Below are 21,815 nucleotides of genomic sequence, written 5' to 3' on the forward strand. Positions count from 1 at the left end.
ACTTAGTTGTCAAAACCCACGGAGAGAGGGGTTGGTTTACAGCAGATTCATTCTGTGTGGGTGGAAGAAGATGGGGTTAGGGGTGGGTGTGGGAGGGTTTCATAGGTCTTTTCTAAGTCTCTACTTCTGGGCTCATACCAGTTTCCTGCCTTTAAGGCACTTTACAGTTGAGTTGGGTGCAGATCTGATCCTCTGTGCCAAGGAGAACAGAACCAGTGAGTGGAGCCAGGCAATCTCATGGCATTTTAGAAAGGCCCTTGCGGCTGGGAGGAGGGCTGGGCTGGGACCCCATCGGGGCTCTTCTGGGTCCGTGCAGCAGCCTCCAAGGCAGTGGAAGAAGGAGCAGAGGGTGGAGTCCAGAGATGCAGCAGAGCAGACCAGCTAAGATTTGGAGGGCAGAAGGAAGCCTCATCGGGGGTGCTTCTGCCACCCTGCCCTGTGGAGTCGGCTCACAGTAAATGCTCTAGACATGTTTGTCCTTCTTTTGTGTCTGTGAGCTGCATAACCTTGGGCATTTGTCAGGGAACCTAATGCAGGCCCTGCGGTGTGAGCTTGGGATCCCCTCGGCCCTCAGGCAAGCAGGCGTGGCTCCAGGGAAGTGACCCAGGCATGGCATATATGTGCCAACGAAATGCAGACTGGAGAGCAGGGGCCGCCGCCCATCTGCCAGGTTTTCCAGAGCAAACCTGAATCAATCACAGGCCTTTTAATCTCGCCACCCAGAGTGTGGGGGACACCCCTCAGAAGTACAGGGTTTGGGACCTCTGACAGAGGGCAGCTGTCTAAATATGCGAGGAAGAGTGCATGGCGTGCGTCTGGGCTGCCTTGCCAAGGTCAAGTTGTAAATCTCTTTCCCAAGATCTGGCCAGAATTCTTCCCCTTTCCACATGGCTGATGATTCACAACTTGTATTTTCAGGTAGCTTTTAGGGGTTCTAAAGTTATCTGAATCCTTTGCAAAGTCCTTGAGAAAGGTGAACTTAGCAGTTATGTTAGAAAAGGGGAAACTGAGGCCCAGAGAGCACAGGTAGGAGCACAGTAGGAATTCTGCATCCTGTTGTGGCATCTACCACTAGAGAGCTCATCCACAGGGTCATCCCCTCAGGGTTGACAGTAGTTCAGCCACAGAAGTTACAGGGTAGGGTTAGTAATACCACCTAAACATCCAGATGTGTTTTGATAGCCTGGGGTAATTAAGGTTGAGGACAAGTGTACCAGATCAAGGAGAGGAACTGTCCCATGCCTGCCATGTGTTCAGGTGGCTAGACTTGTTGCATCTGTTAGTTCCACTCTTAGTACATCATTGTGCTATGAGGTGTCATTAGCTGCCGTTTAATTTTTCTTTTGTTTTTAGAGACAGTGTCTTGCTCTCACCCCGGCTGAAGTACAGTGACATGATCATAGCTGACTGCAACCTCAAACTCCTGTGCTCAAGTGATCCTCCTGTCTTAGTGTCCCAAGAAGCTAGGACTGCAGGCACACACCACCATGCCTGGCTAATTTTTAATTTTTTTGTGAAGATGGGGTCTCGCTATGTTGCTCAGCTGGTCTCAAACTCCTGTCCTCAAGCAGTCCCCCCCCTTGGCCTCCCAAAGCACTGGGATTTCAGGCATAAGCCACCTTGCCTGGCCTATTGGCCCCATTTTAGAGACACACTGGCTCAGTTGTAACACTTCTCCATGACATTGTAATAACTAATAGCTGATTCTAATAAACTGAGATTACATACTAGAATTGAGATGGGTTGAGAGCTGTCTGGGACAAAGATTTTAAGAAAAGCCTCTCAGGAGAAAGAAGAGTGTTTGAGATCTCAGGTTTCCAATCACTGTACACATTTTTAATAGTTTCCAGACGTATAGAGCATTTACTGAGCCCAGGAGAAGCATAATTAAGGGTAATAGCAGCCAGCTGTGGCTGTTAAGTGAGAACATGAATGGCAAAGCCCACAGCGGAGAGGCTCTTGGATGAGATTCTGCTCTTCCACTGCAGGGGATCGGTCGGCTCCGAACACATGCAGCCTTGCTGTTGGCAGCAAAACGTCGCAGCAGGATCCGGCCTGTGTCAGACAAAAGCTCAGAGAACTAAACTGTTCTCTGGCTGGGCAGAAACACTTAACAAATCTGTAGATCCGCAGAGCAGTGTCAGCATCTCCCACCAGTCTTTCTTTTCCCCCTAAGTTTTATACTGTACTATGTGTATTTAAACACCCTAAACATCATATAAGAACAGCATTGTCAGCAGCTGCTTATAAAGAAATGCAACACATAAAGTGTGTCCACGCCATCCTAGTTCAGTGTGTTTCTTCTCATATGCTGAATTCATGATCAGGCAAGCCCACTTCCTGATCCAGTGTATTTCAACTTTGGCTCTTGACAGGTTGCTAGGATACTTGAAGTCTCTGAAGAGATGAGGAGGAACATGGGGGTGAGCTCAGGCCTGGAACTCATTACCTTGCCTCACGGACGCCAGCTGCGCCTGGACATAATTGAAAGGTGAGCAGTGCCGTCCTCTGCACTTCCGACCCTCCCAGCTCCTTCCAGGCATCAGAGCAGCAGGTTTTAGAACAAAGAGAGGCACAGCACCAGCCTAGCCCTGGGGTAACAGTACTTCAGGGCGCATGGCCTACAGCGACTCTTCCCAGAAGCCTGAGCCTGAGAATTCCTGGAGTTGCACACAAAGACAGCACAACTCAGGAACAAAGAATGTGTTCCCGTCCCTGCTCCTGGAGGAGTGGATGGAGAGAATAGATGGCCTGAAGCCAGTGACTCAATTGGCCTGTGTGAGCAGGAGTCACAGATCCTGCAGCCTGGGGCAGAGCTGGGGCCCCAGCACCTGGAGTCTCCTGGGTCTCCTGCCCAGCAAGCTGCCCCTTTGTCTCTTTGGGGGTTAAGATTGCTTGAGGAATTAGGAGGAGTTTGTGGAAAAGGCTGGGAAGAGCAGAGTCTAGACAGTGTTTTCTTTGAGGGGTGGACAAATAGGGTCAGAGGTTAGGGGATGACGGCACTGGTCCGGGGCCTCCGAGGCATCCCTCCCCTCTTCTCATGAAAAGCCAGGGCCCTGGGCATCCATTGAAATGGAATGTTTAGGAATTAGACACCAACAATGAGGTATGTTTTTAAGAAAAGAAGCTCTAGACTAGATATCTATATTACCACAAAGCCAGCCTTTTTGACACATTTTTTAAAAGTTGATTTGGGCAAGACTATCTTGTTAAGTTTTCTGTCTGTCCAGCCCATGTCCTAGTTGCCATTACTGACTGCCCATGGCTTTCCATGAAGTTCCAGGTCACAGTGCTGTCCAGGACAGCTTTCTGTGGTAACAGACGCATTCTGCACTGGCTATTACAGTAGCCACCAGCCACATGTCATTCTCGGGCACCTGAAATGTGACTGATGTGATTGAAGGATGACTTTTTATAATTAGAATTTACTGTTTTCACGGTAAAAAGCCACCTCTCGGGGGATGGATGTCGCTGCTTTAGAGTTTCCTCGGCTGTACACCAGATAAAATGACTCCCATGCTGCTGCTGTTTTGGCCTCGCAGCCATGGATACATCCCATAGAAAATACCCAGAATGCTGAATTGCAGCCATGTGGGAGGATGGAGGTGAAGAAGTGGGCCATGCGGATTTTGTTCGGGAATACCCATTGCTTAAGCCTCTGGGGAATTCTAGGTCCCGCTTCTGAATTTCCCTGCTCTTCCTGATGAGACTTTTCTAGGTTCCAGCCTCTCTCCGGGTGTCCCTTTTCCCTCCTGCCCCAGGGGCCTGACCTCCCGGCTCCACTAGCTTCGTTCTATCAGCAGAGGTGAGCTGTGCCACCACACTTTGCCGTTTCTCCCATGAGACATTTCAGCCTGAAACGCCGCAGGTTCCAGGCCTCATGAATCTGAGCCCTATTTTCTTAGTATCATTCAGTGTGCTGGGACAGGCTGAGGGTGACAGGTTTGGGGCTTCTCTCTTGGCTGTTTTCTGACTTTCCACTTCATTTCTCTTTTCTCCTGACTGCCTCTTGGCTGGGGTCTTGCTCCTTAGCTTGTTTCTTGTGACCTGTGGGATCTTCTTTTTAGAGCCTGGGGAGTAGTTTTATTAATTACAATGTGTTTATTAAATAAAGGCCAAGGTTATAGAGGTCCTGATGTGTCACATGATATCACCTTCTTGCATTTGAGAATCAAATACAAAACCACCCTTTATTTTTAATTTACCACCTCACCCATTCCAGGCATACTGCTCTGGAAGTGTCCTTCATGTGACATCTGAGTGCCTCCTCTTGCCAACCACAGGAGCTTTTGCTGCAGATTTGCCAGCCTGAGTTGTTTTTCCCATAGTCGGTGTATCCAGGAGGTTTCAGGCAAATATTGGTTGAGTGAATGGATATAACCATTCAGTTAACCATTTATACAACACTAGAGGGCCATTAAAACATAGGGAGAGAAAACACTGAATAAAGAATCAATTGAATGCAGCATGGGAAGTGAGTTTATAGTTAAAAGCAACAACTAAAATGTTCTGTCAATGTTAACATTTTGCAAATGGATAAGAAAACTCTTCCAAAAATGTATCAGATAACAGCTGGGCGTGGTGGCTCATGCCTGTAATCCCAGCACTTTGGGAGGCCAAGGCAGGTGGATCACTTGAGCCCAGGAATTCGAGACCAGCTGGGCAACATGGCAAAACCCTGTTTCTACAAAAAACACGAAAATTAGCTGGGCATGGTGGCATATGCCTGTGGTCCCAGCTACATGGGAGGCTGAGGCAGGAGGATCCTTTGAGCCAGGGAGGTCAAGGCTGCAGTGAGCCGTGATCACACCACTGCACTCCAGCCTGGGCAACAGAGCAAAACCCTGTCTCAAAAAAAAAAAAAAATAATAATAATAATAATAAAAATATACTTTAGGTCTATGTTTGGATCCATTAATTGAGAAAGACAAATCAGGAGGAGATAAATGGAGAAAAGAGGAAAGAGATGGAGACAAAGAGGGAAAATGGACCAAGATACACAGGGAGAGACATGTACAGAGACAACTCTAGTAACAACTGCTATTTATTAGGTGCCCGCCAGTGCCAGGCACTTTAATTATTATTATTATTCTTTTTGTTTTGAGATAGTCTCTCTAGTTACCCAGGCTGGAGTGCAGTGGCGCAATCTGCTCACTACAACCTCTGCCTCCTGGGTTCAAGCGATTCTCATTCCTCAGCCACTCGAGTAGCTGGGACTACAGGCATGTGCCACCATGCCTGGCTAATTTTTGTATTTTTAGTAGAGATGGGGTTTCGCCCATGTTGCCCAGGCTGGTCTCGAGCTCCTGGACTCAAGCATTGTGCCTGCCTCAGCCTCCCAAAGTGCTGGGATTATAGGCCTGAGACCTGGCTCACTTTAATTATTTTCACACCCATACACAGTCTCTCTTTCTCACAACCCTTGCTCCCATTTTACAGATGAAGAACCTGAGGAGTGGAGCAGTTAGGTACCAGCCCAAGCTTACACTGCAAGTGAGCCCCATACATGCATATATATGCAAACACACTTGGAGGCAGAGCTCATTACCTATTTAACAAACATTAGAGAAATGAGTGATGCTAAGCACTCAATGAATCCCTGCTGCCCTTTGCTCAAGGAAAGCAAGAGACTGACCAACACACCTGGGCACAGAGAGCACAGCGTGGAGTAACATCGTAAGCTCCGAACGTTCAGGACAGAGTGGCCCTGGAGTTCAAATGCATGCTGTATTTTAGTAACTATAGCTATAAACTGGGGCTTCGCCTCCAGCACTTGTACCACAGCCTGGAAGAAATTGAGGCAATTCTGGTCTAAAGCAGTTAACTCCTGGGTCCTGATTTACAGTGGGAAGGAAAGGGGGTCACAGTCTATGCTTTCTGCCGCAGACTGACCCCATTCATATTAATCCTGTTGTCATGTGGAGAAAAGATCACCCTGCTTCCTGTTTTGGGTCTCTGAGGTTGACCCATGTAGTTTAGGATGAGAAAAGGGAGGTTTGTTGGGGAAAATTAGATTTTGATTTTATTAGGGTCTGGCCTTACAGGCACATTCCAGCCCATCAACTATTCAATCTTTATCCTCCTCCCCATTCATTTCCTGGCCTCTGGAGTGGGGCTGGAGAACACCATTCTTACCTCCTCTTTCCTGCCTTTGTTCTGATGGCCATGTTATTGTCCTGGATCAAGCATGTCCTCACATTTTACTGTCCCTTCCATCCCCAAATCCAGGGGGCTCAGTGGAGGTGGCCCTGGGCTTCCCCGAGGAGAGATTCTCAGGCGTGTTGGGGGACCTGCTGTCTCCATGGACCTCTCATGGTACAGGGTACTAGGAGCCACATGCACTTCTGAGCACCTTTGCCCCAGGAGCTCCCTCTTTGTGCCCCCACGTCCAGGGTTGAATGTGGCCTTGTCCGGGGACATCTTGCTTTCTGACTGAAAGTGCACCCTCTGTGGCCTACTTTGGCCCTCCACAGTCAGTCTGCTAAGGGGCGTTCTCTCTGTTGAGATTGGCCGTCTAAACTGTGCTGCCGGCACATTTTAGAGCCAAAGGAGCAAATGGCACAAAAACAGCCCTGCTCTTGGGCTGATTTGGTTTAGTTTTCTCCTAGTCCCATTGGCCCTGAACCTGACCGCTGATCTCCTGGCTTTCAGACACAACACAATGGCCATCGGCATTGCAGTGGACATTCTGGGATGCACGGGCACTTTGGAGGACCGAGCGGCCACTCTGAGTAAGATCATCCAGGTGGCGGTGGAACTGAAGGATTCCATGGGGGACCTCTATTCCTTCTCAGCTCTCATGAAAGCCCTGGAAATGCCACAGGTAAATTTCCAATTACTTTATGTGTTCTTAATGTTCTGTAAAGAGATCTGCATGCCATGTTTGGCAAATCAGACTATTTTAGTCAATCTCAAAAGTAAATTGAATCTTAGTGAAAGCTGCTTCATTTAGGGGACAGTGTCCTAAGTATTTGAGGTCTACTGTTTTTTTCTTTTTTGAGACAGAATCTCACTCTGCCACCTAGGCTAGCAGTGGCACGATCTCAGCTCACTGCAACCTCCACCTCCCAGGCTTAAGTGATTCTCATGCCTCAGCCTCAAGTAGCTGGGACTATAGGCATGCACCACCACACCCAGCTAATTTTTGTATTTTTAGTAGGGACAGGGTTTCACCAGGTTGGCCTCGAACTCCTGACTTCACATGATCTGCCCGCCTCGGCCTCCCGAAGTGCTGGAATTACAGGCATGAGCCACTGTACCTGGACTGGGGTCTATTTTTTTTTTTTTTTAAACGAAGTCTCGCTCTGTTGTCCAGGCTGCAGTACAATGGTGTGATCTTGGCTCATTGCAACCTCTGTCTCCTGGGTTCAAGCGATTCTCCTGCCTCAGCCTCCTGAGTAGCTGGGATAACAGGCGTGGGCCACCACACCTGGCTAATTTTTGTATTTTTAGTAGAGACGGGGTTTTGCCATGTTGGCCAGGCTGATCTCGAACTCCTGACCTCAGGTGATCTGCCCACCTCGGCCTCCCAAAGTGCTGGGATTACAGGCGTGAAGCACCACGTCCAGCCTCTGGGGTCTATTTTCTAAGGCAGTAAATATTTGCTGACAGTCCATGCTTTCTCTTTGATGTACAGTAGCAAGTGTCATCCTCATGAACAGTAGTGATTCATGGAGAATCAATTAGGATGAGACATCTGGCTAAAGTATGTTGTATAAGAAGGAGACTGCCTCCATCTGGGTCACCAGGTGTGGGCAGTCTAGGATAATCACTGGGAAATGAGACATTTGCAGAGCTTCTATCAGAGAATCCTTAGAATAGTTTATCTCAGGTCACCTAAAACAGACCGTCCTATTAAAAAGTTCGGATTCCTGGTCCATCTGCCATAGAACTCCCTAATTACCGTTTCTGAAACTGGTAATTTGAATTTGAATTTATCTGTTGAATTGATAAATCTGTTGAATTTATCAGTTGAATTTGATAAATTCAAACTGAAATTTGAATTTATCTGCTGTGCCAGGGATTTTTTAGGATGAGTGTCAAACCTGAATATCTGTATCTGAAGTCAAGCAGGCCTCATAGAGGAAAGTCAGGCTGCCATCTTTATTGCTGAGGATCAGCACTCCCACTTCTGTTCTCCCAAGCCCTGGATGCTTGGAGGACTTGAGTATGAGTTTACAGTCCGGCCAGCAAAACTTTCTAGTAACACCAAAACCGCTGGTCACTCGGCTTGGCTGTTTCATAGCCACAGGTTAGCTCTGAAATCCTGCCAGGTACTCACTGAAATTCCATCATTGCCACTGAAAAACAGCCACAGTCACATGTCCTGCAAGTCAGATCATGGCAGGAATAGAATTTACTTGCATTAAAGCAAGGTCACCTTAAAAATAAAAGGTTGAAAACTTAGTGCCTTCATCGGGAATTTGTGGGGGGTCAATTCTAATTATATTTCAGAAGCTTTCAAAATTCTTCAGGTAGACTGGTATTTTGTAGGATTGGTATTTGAAATAAGCAGCCCATAAGTTCTGCCAGATTTTCATGATATACTGATTTCTACTATAACAGGGGTTATCATTTTTTCATTCAGGTATTTTAATGTGCATTATGTTTATTTCCTGTCACCTAAAACTGCCTAGAATTTTGACAGCAGAGCCAACAGGCCAGGCTGTGGGTAAAGCCTTCCAGCCCAGAGCTTCCCCTGAGACTGGTAAAGGAGATGTTTCGTGGGATCACATGGTTGCCATCCATGACATCAAACTCAGCAGTTAGGGACTTGTCCCCAACCACATTACCATGCTTTGTAGGCGGCTCCCTGCCTTCTAACAGTGTCAGCCTTTCCCTTCTGGAGCACATCAGCAGTGACAGGACACAGTCCTCCAGAGCATTCAGTGGCCTAGGAGGAAGTGGCATACCCAGGGAAAGCCCAAAAGGAGAGTCACATTACTTTGCGTGTCACCATCCAACCCAGGCCTTACACTATAGCCACATGTGCCACCTTCTCTTCTCAGCTTCTAGTATCAAGAGAATACGTCCAGGAGATGGGCCTAGCCCAGACCCAGAGGCTTCTTTCAGAAAGGCAATGCCTCAGGGAGTGGGTAGGGAGCAGGGGTCTACAGAAGGAAGGGCAGCATGGTGGGCAGCAGGAGGAAGGCGGCCACAGCCTTTTCTTCACAGCACATCTGCTGGTGCTGAGCCTACTCACCTTCCTTTTGGATACAGGAGCTCTTCAAGGCCAAGTAAATGAATCTCAGCTCTACCACATACCAGCTGGGAAGCCTTGGGCAGTTACCCAATCTCTTATTTTCTCATCTGTAAAACAAAGCCAAAATACCTGTCTTAAAGGGCATTGTGAAGATTAAATGAAATTCTTCAAATATTTGACTCAGAGTTGGCTCTTATTCCCCAAATACTAGTGCCCTTCCTTGTTTCATGTAGAAAACTTAACATAGCCTTGCCGGTTTTAGGGTATGAGTTGGGGACCATTTATCTTAGGACAGTCAGAGTCAGTGGTGTATGCTGCTGCTGACCAAATTGTTCCAAAAGAAAACTGAGGCCCTGAGTTACCTGCAGAAGAAAAGAAATGAGTAGCAGGCCTGGTGTCTCATGTTTGTTGTCCCAGCTACTCAGGAGGCTGAGGTGGGAAGATCACTGAGCCTGGGAGGTTGAGGCTACAGTGAGCTGTGATCACACCACTGCACCCCAGCCTGGGCAACAGAGTGAGACCCCATCTCAAAGAAGAAAAGTCATAAAACTCTTTAAGAGACGAGTTAAACTATAGCTATCCATACAGTGGACTATTATGCAGAAATTTAACAAAATAAGGCTGTTCTATATGTACTTATACTGAATGCTTTTGAGGCAAGGAATGGGTGTGGTTTATGTAGTATATAATATGCATGTATTTATTTTTAAAAGGGGTGTGCGTATAGACAGGAATTTTGGGGAGGTCAATTCCAGTTTTATTTCAAAAGCTTTCAAAATTCTTCAGGTACACTGGAATTTTCTAGGATCAGTATTTAAAATAAGCAACTTATCCGTTCTGCCGTATTTTCATGATAATGCTGATTTCTATTATAACAAGAGTGTAATTTTTTATTCAGGTGTTTTACTTTGCATCATGTTTATTTCCTCTCATCCAATACTGCCTTGAATTTTGACAGTGGACTGGCCAGCAGGCCAGGCTGTATGTGAAACACACACGCACAGGCAGTTGAAGAGTTGCCATCTCTGGGATGCGCTAACAGCAATGCAGATGGGGCGGATGGGGGATTACTTTTTCTTTCTACCCTGCTTTCAGCCACTTTGACATTTTCACCATGTGTATCTATCACCTGTTCCAAAATTTAAGCAAAAGGGTAATTTTATTTTATTTATTTATTTTTGTTTTTGAGACAGGGTCTCACTCTGTCAACCAGGCTGGAGTGCAGTGGCATGATCTTGGCTCATTGCAACCTCCGCCTCCCAGGTTCAAGCAATTCTCCTGCCTCAACCTCCCAAGTAGCTGGGATTACAGGCACACGCCACCACGCCTGGCTAATTTTTGTATTTGAGTAGAGACAGGGTTTCACCATATTGGCCAGACTGGTCTTGAACTCCTGACGTCAAGTGATCCACCCGCCTCAGCCTCCCGAAGTGCTGGCATTACAGGCGTAAGCTACCACGCCCAGCCACAAAAAGGTAATTTTAAAAAGAACCTTTTCCAAAACACCACCTTTCTTCCAGATCACAAGGTTAGAAAAGACGTGGACTGCTCTGCGGCACCAGTACACCCAAACTGCCATTCTCTATGAGAAACAGCTGAAGCCCTTCAGCAAACTCCTGCATGAAGGCAGAGGTGAGCACGTGGGCAGAGCAAGCATGGGGCTACCCCGCTGGGGAGTGGAGTACAAGTACACAGGGCATGTTATGAGGCCCTGAGTTATCTGCAGCACTGTGGATGGCTCATCAGGGCTTTTATCAGATGACAGAGTTGCTTGTAGAAGGCTGCAGTTGCTGTAACAAGACAAGGGCTATGAGTCACCTCATTCTGTGCTTAACTTTGGAAAACATGTGATATGGAAAACTCTACTCCTTATTCTTCAGAGTCCACATGTGTTCCCCCAAACAATGTATCAGTCCCACTGCTGATGCCACTTGTGACCTTAATGGAGCGCCAGGCTGTCACTTTTGAAGGAACCGACATGTGGGAAAAAAACGACCAGAGCTGTGAAATCATGCTGAACCATTTGGCAACAGCGCGATTCATGGCCGAGGCTGCAGACAGCTACCGGATGAATGCTGAGAGGATCCTGGCAGGTAAGAGATGGTTTTTGTGAGCTGTTCTCTAACACTGTATAGTAATTGAAATGAAGGAATGGAAGAGCATGGCTGACTTCACTTAGAAAAAGACCAAAGAGGAAGGATTAAAGAATGGAATTCCATTTCCTATATGGCTAGTTATTACTTCCTCTTAATTCCAGAATGACTGAAGTGCCGTTTCTCCTTTCTTCTTGTGTGTTCTGTTGTTCAATGGTATAGAATAAACAGAGAGAAGGGGTCAAGAAAGAACTGGGGCCGGGCGTGGTGGTTCAAGCCTGTAATCCCAGCACTCTGGGAGGCTGAGGCAGGTAGATCACTTGAAGTCAGGAGTTCAAGACCAGCTTGGCCAACATGATGAAACCCTGTCTCTACTAGAAATACAAAAATTAGCTGGGCGTGATGGTGCGTGCCTGTGATCCCAGCTACTCAGGAGGCTGAGGCAGGAGAATCACTTGAACCCGGGAGGCGGAGGTTGCAGTGGGCTGAGATCGCACCACTGCACTCCAGCCTGGGCGCTGGGCAACAGAACAAGAATTGGCCAACTTGCCTACCACTTATTAATAGTACCTCTAATAGGTGAGATTAGAAAAGGTGATGTGCCAAGATGAGGAGGTGGAGTTTTATCCAGACCTCATTTATCTGCATTCCTGTTCCTTCCCAGTCACACTGGGAAGTGAGCTCCCCTGCTCTTAGCATCAGACACATCCTGGAAAGTGTGGGGCAGTGTTGCGTAAACGGATCTTTCTTACAAGTGCTATGGTGACAGAAAGCAGCCTCCTCAGTCAGCACGGCCGGCATTTATCACACGTGGCATGCGCACAGCACCGTGCTAACTGGATGTCCTGAGGAATTTAAGCAGGTATCTCAGCATGCAGCGATAAATGCAGTGTATACTGTGGGAGCACTTAGGGGAAGGGACTGATTTGGTCAGAGATGCTAGGAAAGAGGAATCACCTGGTGACAGCTTCCCAGAAAACACTGCATTGATTGTTAAAGGACAAAAGTAGTTACCAGCAAGCAGGGCTGGGAATTCCACTCAGATGGCACAACCCAAGCAAAGGCGCTGAGAGACCTTGGGGAAAACTGGGATCCACAAGTACTTGGGTTTAGATTTGTGCAAAGTATGACCTAAGGAATGGCCAACTAGGCTACAGAGGGAGGTGCAGCTGGGAAGCCCTTCCACATAGGACCGTGGCTGAAGAAGAGCCAGTGAAGGGTTTAATCATGGGAGGGTGTCACATGGTCAGATTTCTGTTTTAAAGTAAATTACTTTGGTGTCTGTGTGGAGGAAGGCTGGAGGGCTGAAGGTTTGCTGGCAGAAAGACCATTCAGGAAGGAGGGCTTTGCCAAGGCAGTCATCAAGGATGACTATTTTCCATTACTATATAATTTTTTAAATTCTTCAAGGGCTCACAGTTTGATTCACAAAGTTAAGAACTATGTGGGGGCAGGAGACTCCATTTATTTAATTCTAAAAGGGAGCTGCCTCAGAACCAGAATGTGGGACTTAGTCGTTTGCACCATCTGCTGTGGGTATAAGCACCGCATACCTGTTTCATTTTCTTCCTCAAAAAGTTCTCCAGGATTGGCTGTATGTTACTCAAACAATAAAAGCACACAAGTCAACAAGTATCAGAGTGCCTACTTAGACAAAGCCAATGAATACATTACCATGGATGTTGCATAAGCCAATACATCAGGGTGGGTTTTGAGAAAAGTGTGCCATAAGCTGCTCTACAGCTTTAAATCACTTTAAAGGTCACTGATGGAATTTTTCAGTCGATCCTAATATAGATTTCATAGCAAGTACCCATTGCTGTAAGTGACAGTGAACCCAGGAAAGGCAGAGATCTGCTCACCAGCATAGACCAGACCACGTGAATGGGAAGGGGCTCAAAGCATGTTAACTGAATGAATAGAAGTCACCATCTGGGGGCCGGGCGTGGTGGCTCATGCCTGTATTCCCAGCACTTTGGGAGGCTGAGGTAGGCAGATCACCTGAGGTCAGGACTTAGAGGCCAGCCTGGCCAACATGGCAAAACCCCGTCTCTGTTAAAAATACAAAAATTAGCTGGGGAATTTTGAGAGGGAATACTTGAGAGGCTGAAGCAGGAGTATCAAGCGATTCTCCTTGATTCTTAATTTCAGTGAGCCGAGATTGTGCCACTGCACTCCAGCCTGGTCTCAAAAAAAAAAAAAAAGTCACCATCTGGCCTTTGAAAAAAAGTCACCATCTGGCCTTTGGTTGGTTATCCACCAAGGATATTCTGGCATCATCAGGAAGAAAATATTCCTGTTGTCCTTTCTACAACCAAGATCCTGTGATCTAGATGGCAGGTATATTTAATGACAGAACAAACTATCCCAGCAATAATAAAGGATGAGAACCACATGACTCTTTGGCTAGAGGCTTCTCTCTCTTTAAAAGAGTTGCCTGAACATCTTTGGCCTTAAGCAGACCACATCCTCTCTTAGATGGAATAGAGTTAAGAAATAGGCCCACACATATGGCTGACAGTTGATTTTCAACAAAGGTGCCAAAATAATTCACTGGATAAAGTATAATCCTGCAAATGGTATCTGCTATTGGATATCCATATGCAAAAAAGTGAATCTCGATCCTTACCTCATACCATACACAATAATTCAAAATGGATCATAGACCCAAAATGTAAGACCTAAAGTTTAACCTTCTGTAAGAAAAGATAGGAGAAATTCTTTGTGCCCTTAAGCTAAGTAAAGACTTCTTGGCCGGGCACGGTGGCTCACGCCTGTAATCCCAGCATTTTGGGAGGCTGAGGCAGGCGGATCACCTGAGGTCGGGAGTTCAGGACCAGCCTGACCAACACAGAGAAACCCTGTCTCTACTAAAAATACAAAATTAGCCGGGCGTGGTGGCGCATGCCTGTAATCCCAGCTACTCGGGAGGCTGAGGCAGGAGAATTGCTTGAACCCAGGAGGCAGAGGTTGCACCATTGCACTTCAGCCTGGGCAATAAAAGCAAAACTCCATCTCAAAAAAACTCCATCTCAAAAAAAAAAAAAAAAGAAAGAAATTCTTAGGACACAAAAAGCATGAACCACAGCAGAAAACATTGAGTACACATATATCTGATAAAGGACTTATATCTAGGCTATACAAAGAACTCTTACAACTCAGTGAGAAGATAAAATTTAAATAGACAAAAATTTGAATAGACACTACATCAGAGAAGGCATACAAATGACAACTACATGAAAAGATGCTCAAAGCATTCATCATTAGGGAAATGTAAATTTAAACCAACCACAATGAGATACCACCACACTATCTAGAATGGCTACAATTAAAAAGAATGATAGGCCAGGCACGGTGGCTAATGTCTGTAATCCCAGCACTTTGGGAGGCCGAGGTGGGTGGATCACCTGAGGTCAAAAGTTCGAGACCAGCCTGGCCAACATGGCAAAACCCCGTCTCTACTGAAAATACAAAAAATTAGCCAGGCGTGGTAGCACACACCTGTAGTCCCAGCTACTTGGGAGGCTGAGGCAGGAGAATTGCTTGAACCCGAGAGGTAGAGGTTGTGGTGAGCCAGGATCGTGCCACTGCACTCCAGCCTGGGCAACACAGCGAGACTCCTTCTCAAAAAAATAAAAATAAAAAATGATAAAACTAAGGGTTGGCAGCATGTGGAAAAACTGGAGTCTTCATATGTTGCTGGTGTGAATATAAAATGATACAGCCATTTTGGAATAGAGTTTAATAGTTTCTTTAAAAGTAAACATATACTGATCGTATGACCCAATAATTCCTTTCCTAGAGAAATGAAAACACATGTCCACACAAGATTTGTACACAAATGTTCACAACCACTTACTCATAGCAGCCAGAAACAATCCAAATGTCATCAATTGGTGAATGGATAAACAAACAATGGCATGTCCATAAAACTGAATATTCATCAGTAAGAATGATTAGCATGCAACATATGGAATAATCTCAAAAACATCATGCTAAATGAAAGAAGTCACACATTAAAAAGTTCGTAGTGGATGATTCCATTTATCCCATATTTCTAGAAAAGGCAAAACAGTAGCAACAGAAAGCAGATCAGTGGTTGACTGAGGTCTGCAGTAGGAACAGAAATTGACTGCAAAGAGGTACTAAGGTGATGGAAGTGTTCTAAGACTGGTGGTGATGGTTTATGTACAAACTTACCATCATAAATCAAACTCCATAGCCAAAAACAGGTGAATCATATGACATGTAAACTATACATCAGTAAAGTTGGTAAAAACAAGTAACGAACTCCTAGGTACAATGAACCCTCCTTCCCACAGCACTACTTCCCACAGTGGTTTGTACAAACCAATTTCACTCTATTGTTTTTTAATGAGTTTACCTGTTATTTCTTCTCTGAAGGTGCTCAGGTTCTGCAGGGTGGGGCTCTGCTCTCCCTTATATAGAATAGATCCTATATTTTTCTTTGGGGACATTTTTTAAAGTTCTGAGAGAGAGAAGATGTTCATTTTGATTCTACTTTAAGCAAGCTTTCAGTCTATTTTTTTTTTTTTTTTTTGAGACGGAGTCTCGCTCGTCGCCCAGGCTGCAGTGCAGTGGCGCAGTCTCGCTCACTGCAAGCTCCACCTCCCGGGTTCACGCCATTCTCCTGCCTCAGCCTCCCGAGTAGCTGGGACTACAGGCGCTCGCCACCACGCCTAGCTAATTTTTTGTATTTTTTTAGTAGAGATGGGATTTCACCGTGTTAGCCAGGATGGTCTCGATCTCCTGATCTTGTGATCCACCCACCTCGGCCTCCCAAAGTGCTGGGATTACAGGCGTAAGCCACCGCGCCCGGTGCTTTCAGTCTATTTTTAACACATCTTAGTCAGAACTAAAGTAATTTTTTGTTTATTTTGTTTGATTGATTAGGTTTTCAACCAGATGAAGAAATGAATGAAATCTGCAAGACTGAATTTCAAATGCGATTGCTATGGGGCAGCAAAGGTGCACAAGTCAATCAGACAGAGAGATATGAGAAATTCAACCAGATTTTAACTGCCCTCTCGCGTAAATTGGAACCTCCTCCTGTAAAGCAGGCAGAGCTTTGATAACTCTCCAGAGAACCTTTAGAATATCTTTTCAAGTTTCCCCAGCTTCATCTTTGGGAAAGCTTACTGTTTTTGATAAAGTAATAATGTGCAAATCTGACAATATACAAGCTTTTAGTATCCACAGGATATTAAACGTGTAAATTGCACAGAGCATACTTATTTATGAATTGTCTAAAGTTACTACTGATTTTAAAATGAATAATTTATTATTAAGGTAACTACTGCTAATGTTGATCAGCAAATTTAAGAGAAGACCTAGCTATGTTGGCTGGTTGCTTTCTATTATCATGGTATTTGACCATTTTAGTTTTAATTTCATGTCAGATAAGTGTAAATAGAAGAGTTTAAAAGCATGAAACATTTCAGAAGGTATCAGTTATATGATATTCTTTAAACAAATATGAAAAATGTAAATACTCATGAATGAAAATACATCTTTTTGTGAAACAGTTGTATCCAGTCTCTTTCATATTAAACAACTCATCTTGGTACAATAACTCTACCTCTTAGCTACCTCAAGCATGCTCCTCCCTAGGTACCGTATCCTGATAGTAAACCAAAATGAATGAAAGTGGTATGAAAAATTTAATATTCCTGTATTAAAAGGCAGAGTGATTGATAGTGACACAAGGTAGAAACAGCTCCAGAGGACCTGGGTTCAAACTCGAGCTATGGTACTTGCTACCAGCTGGAGTTAGGCCAAGTTTACCTCATTGAATTCCATGTGCAGCACAGCACCCTGTACAAACAAACTGGACACCCAGTATGATGAACATAACATCATCTCTTCACATATTTCAGAGTAATCAACTGTTTTACCTTTTCCTCTAGCTGATAAGTACAACGAGTTTCCTAGGTTGGCTTTCTAGGTTTCTCATTTTGCAAAGGGGATACTTTCTAGTTTCTTTCTAGTTTAGCAATATCCCTCTCAACTTTCCCTATTGTACAAAATTTGGAATATAAGACTTTAACGTATTCTGTCACTCTGCCATCAACTGTCAAACTTTTAATAATCTCTTTTTCCTTCTTCTATTTTAAATAATATTAGGACCATACCAACTTTTATATTCATCTTAAACCGGCTGTGAAAATTTCTTCATGATGTTAAATAGCCTTTAAAAAATATGATTTATTGGTTACAGAAGTTACACTGTAACTTAACTATCACCCTATGATGGTTTTTAAAAATGTGCCCCATTTTTTAAAAGGTGCCACGTTGTTATTTTTTGTTGAAAAAAACCAAAGCACATTTCTACTTCTGGCAATATGGTGGTTCAGATGTTCTTAGCCCTCTCACCATAACTAAATCCTGAATACATTTTAATAAACATACCTTTTAGTGTATGATCAACCTTGATAGAAATCCCCAAGGAACAAACTTCTCTCCCCGCCGCACCTGAAAAAGGTACAGCACATTTGAATCAACTCCTCATGAGAACTTAAGAGCCGGGGCAGACCTAGAGGCAAAGAGTAACGTCAGCTCAGTGAATGAGTGTCTGTCTTGGGGGAACTTAAAATGCCTCCATTAAGCAGGAATCCTTAAAGGGTCCCTGTTAATGGAATAGAAAACATTCACCTGCCAGCAAAGGAAGGTTGCCAGGAAACATGACTGTCTTCACATACAGCTCCAGGAAGAAAGTAATTATAATGACTATAGTCTTCAGTGAGGATTGGCAACCACACACCTGTCCTCATACAGGTCTGAAGTAAAAATTACAAAATCCAAAACCAAGAAATTGATTTACAGTGGTCCCAGGTTGGTGGTGTCTACCAGATATAAAAGCTTATTATTAAGCTATAGTAATTAAGGTTTCATCAGAAATTTAACATGACAGAGTGAAACTGTTGATAAGTGGGGGAAAGGATGACTTTAATTCTTGAACAATTGGTTAAGCAAATGAAAGGGAGAAAATGGTCTCTTACCTCTTATCATATACAGAAATAAAATCTGGATGAGTTAAGAACCTACATATGAAAGGCAAAATCATAATACTTTTAGAAGAAAATATCTTTTACTTTGAATCAAATAAGAATTTCTTAGAAAAAGCATTAATTATAAAATGATTAATCTGCATTAAAATGAATAAATTCCATTCAAAAGACATCATAGAGAACCTGAAAAATCAGAGATATTGACAACACATAAAATGGACAACAGAATACTATGGTAGGCAGCCTCCAAGATGGCCCCCAGTGTTCTCTGCCTCCTGGTGCTCACACTCTGTGTTGTCCCTTCCTGCATTATACCAGGCTTTGTCTGTGCAACCAAGCACACAGGGCAGAAATGTTGCATCTGAGATAGGTTATGAGAAGACTGTAGCTTCTGTCTTGAGTCTTGGATCACTCACTCTGGGGAAAGCAAGATGCCACCTTGTGAGTATCCCTATGGAGAGGTCCACATGGCAAGGAACTGTAGCCTCTGGCCAACAGCCAGCAAGGGAAGGAACAGAGGCTTACCAGCAACCACATGGATAATCTTGGAAGTGGACTCTCCAGCCCCAGTCAAAGCCTTGAGGTGACTACAACCTCAGCCAGCAGTTGGACTGCTACCTCATGAGAAACCCTTAGCCAAAATCAGCCAGCTATGTTACACAGTTAAGGGATAACTAACACAATTAGCATCCTTAATACGAAAGAGCTTCCATGAATAAATATAAAAAGACAATTGACCAAAAAAAAAAAAAGGATGAAGATAAAACAGGGTTTTTACAAGAAGGGGAAACATAGAAACACGAAGATGCACAACATCAATCATCAGGGCAACACAATTTAGGCCTACAATGAAATGCTCTTTTATATCCTTTAACTGACAAAAATTGAAATCTGAATCCTAAGTGCTGGCCAGGATATGGAACATGAATAACCCTTATACGATGCTTGTAGGAATGTAAAAATATTACAATAACTTTGGGAGGAAAGTGTGGCATTACATTTTAAAAATGAAAATTAAGGAAGTCCTAGCCAGAGCAGTCAGGCAAGAGAAAGAAATAAAAGGCACCCAACTGGGAAAAAGGGAAGTCATATTTTCTCTGTGCTGATGATACGATTCCATACCTAGAAAACCCTAAAGATTCCACCAAAAGACTCCCAGACCTCATAAATGACTTAAGCAAAGTCTCAGGATGCAAAATCAATGTACAACAATCAGAAACATTTCTACATACCAATAACATTCAAGCTGAGAACCAAATCCAGAATATAATCTCATTTACAATAGTCACCAAAAAAAAAAAAAAAAACAAAACAAAACTAGGACTGCTGAAACACTGCTGAAAGAAATCATAGATGACACAAACAAATGGAAAATCAATCAGTGTTCATGGGTTGGAAGAATCAATATCATTAAAATGTCTATATTGCCCAAAGCAATATATAGATTCAACACTATTCCTATCAAATTACCAATATCACTTTTCACAAAATTAGAAAAAACTATTCTAAAATTCATATGGAACGAAAAAAGAGTTGGAATAGCTAAGGCAATCCTAAGCAAAAAGAATAAAGTGGAAGGTATCACATTACCTGACTTCAAACTATACTACAAGGCTACAGTAACCAAACCAGCATGGTACTGGTACAAAAATAGACACAATAGACCAATGGAACAGAGTAGGGACCCCTGAAATAAAGCTGCTGCACACCTACAACTTATCTTCAACAAAGTCGACAAAAATAAATAATAGGGAAAGGATACCCTATTCAATAAATGGTGCTGGGAAAACTAACCATATGCAGAAGAATGAAGCTGGACCCCTACTTATCACAATATACAAAAATTAAGATGAACTAAAGATTTAACTGAAAGACCTCAAACTATAAAAAGCCTAGAAGAAAACCTAGAAAATACTCTTCTAGATATTGGCCTAAGCAAAGAATTTATGACTAAGTCCTCTAAAGCAAATGCAACAAGAACAAAAGTTGACAACTAAGACCCAACTAAACCAAAGAGTTTCTGCATAGCAAAAGAAACTATCAACAGATTAAACGGACAATCTACAGAATGGGAGCAAATATTTGCACACTACACATCTGACCAAGGACTAATATCCAGAATCTATAAGGAACTTAAATCAGCAAGAAAATAACTACATTAAAAAGTGGGCAACGGACATGACCAGACACTTCTCAGAAGACATACTAGCAGCCAACAAACATGAAAAAATTATATCATTAGTCATCAGAGAGATGCAAATCAAAACCACAATATCAGCTCACACCAGTCAGAATGGCTACTGAAAAGTAAAAAAAAAAGACACAAAAAAACCTAAAATTACACCATTTGACCCAGCAATTGCATTACTGGGTATATACCCAAAGGAAAAGAAATCATTCTACCAAAACCACATCTGCACTCGTCTATTTATCACAGCACTATTCACAACAGCAAAGACACAGAATCAACCCAGGTGCCCATTAATGGTTGACTGGATAAAGAAAATGTGGTGGCCAGGCATGGTGGCTCACGCCTGTAATCCCAGCACTTTGGGAGGCCAAGGCAGGTGGCCTGAGGTCAGGAGTTCGAAACCGGCCTGGCCAACATGGTGAAACCCTGTCTCTACTAAAAATACAAAAATTAGCCGGGTGTGGTGGCGGGCACCTGTAATCCCAGCTACTCAGGAGGTGGAGGCAGGAGAATCACTTGAACCCAGGAGGCGGAGGTTGCAGTGAGCAGAGATCATGCCATTGCACTCCAGCCTGGGCGACAAGAGCAAAACTCCATCTCAAAAAAAAAAAAAAGAAAAGAAAATGTGGTACATACACACCATGGAACACTACACAACCATGGAAAAGAATGAAATAATATTCTTTGCAGTAACATGGATGCAGCTGGAGGCCATTGCCATAAGCAAATTAATATAGAAACAGAAAACCAACTACTACTGCATATCCTCACTTATAAGTGGGAGCAAAACATTGGGTAAACATGTAAATAAAGATGGAAACAATAGACACTGGGGATCCCAAAAGCGGGGAGTGAGACAGGGGAGAAAGGCTTGAAAAAATACCTATTGGTTACTATGTTCACTCCTTGGGCAAAAGGATCATTAGAAGTCCAAAGCTCAGCAGCACACAATATATCCACATAATAAGCCTGAACACGTGCCCCTTGAATCTAAAATTGTAATGAAAACTATAACCATAACCTAGCAATTCTACTCCTCGGTACAATTTTAGAGAAACTCTGAAATCAGTAAACATGTACATAGATACACATAAGCAGTATATTTTTACTAGCAAAACTAGTAGCCCAAATGTCCATCGACAAGAGGATGGATAATTTGTGTATACTTTTATAATGGAATACTATACACAATAAAATTATGCATAAACAAGGATAAATCTTAGAAATGATGTTGAGTGAAAAAGTCAAGTCTCAAGATACAATGGAATATTTAAAATATTTGATAACTGGGATATTACTAA

The 21,815-nt window shown here is 43.8% G+C and overlaps 2 protein-coding genes across 2 annotated transcripts in view; one reads left to right on the forward strand and one right to left on the reverse strand.

The window, feature by feature from the left end:
- The window catches only part of BCAR3 (BCAR3 adaptor protein, NSP family member), a 119,449-nt gene extending 102,611 nt beyond the window's left edge, over positions 1-16,838 (forward strand). The window contains exons 8-12 of the mRNA XM_063696895.1: positions 2,376-2,491; positions 6,652-6,823; positions 10,723-10,834; positions 11,083-11,295; positions 16,210-16,838. Of these exons, the coding sequence (XP_063552965.1) occupies positions 2,376-2,491; positions 6,652-6,823; positions 10,723-10,834; positions 11,083-11,295; positions 16,210-16,388 (792 nt within the window). The 3' untranslated portion in view covers positions 16,389-16,838. The remainder of the gene's footprint in view (positions 1-2,375; positions 2,492-6,651; positions 6,824-10,722; positions 10,835-11,082; positions 11,296-16,209) is intronic.
- A 1,495-nt stretch (positions 16,839-18,333) lies between these two features.
- The window catches only part of FNBP1L (formin binding protein 1 like), a 111,887-nt gene continuing 108,405 nt past the window's right edge, over positions 18,334-21,815 (reverse strand). Inside the window, exon 15 of the mRNA XM_063696899.1 lies at positions 18,334-18,356. Within this exon, the coding sequence (XP_063552969.1) occupies positions 18,349-18,356 (8 nt within the window). The 3' untranslated portion in view covers positions 18,334-18,348. The remainder of the gene's footprint in view (positions 18,357-21,815) is intronic.

Source organism: Gorilla gorilla, chromosome 1, assembly GCF_029281585.2.
Source record: "Gorilla gorilla gorilla isolate KB3781 chromosome 1, NHGRI_mGorGor1-v2.1_pri, whole genome shotgun sequence".
In the NCBI taxonomy this organism is placed as follows: Eukaryota; Metazoa; Chordata; class Mammalia; order Primates; family Hominidae; genus Gorilla; species Gorilla gorilla.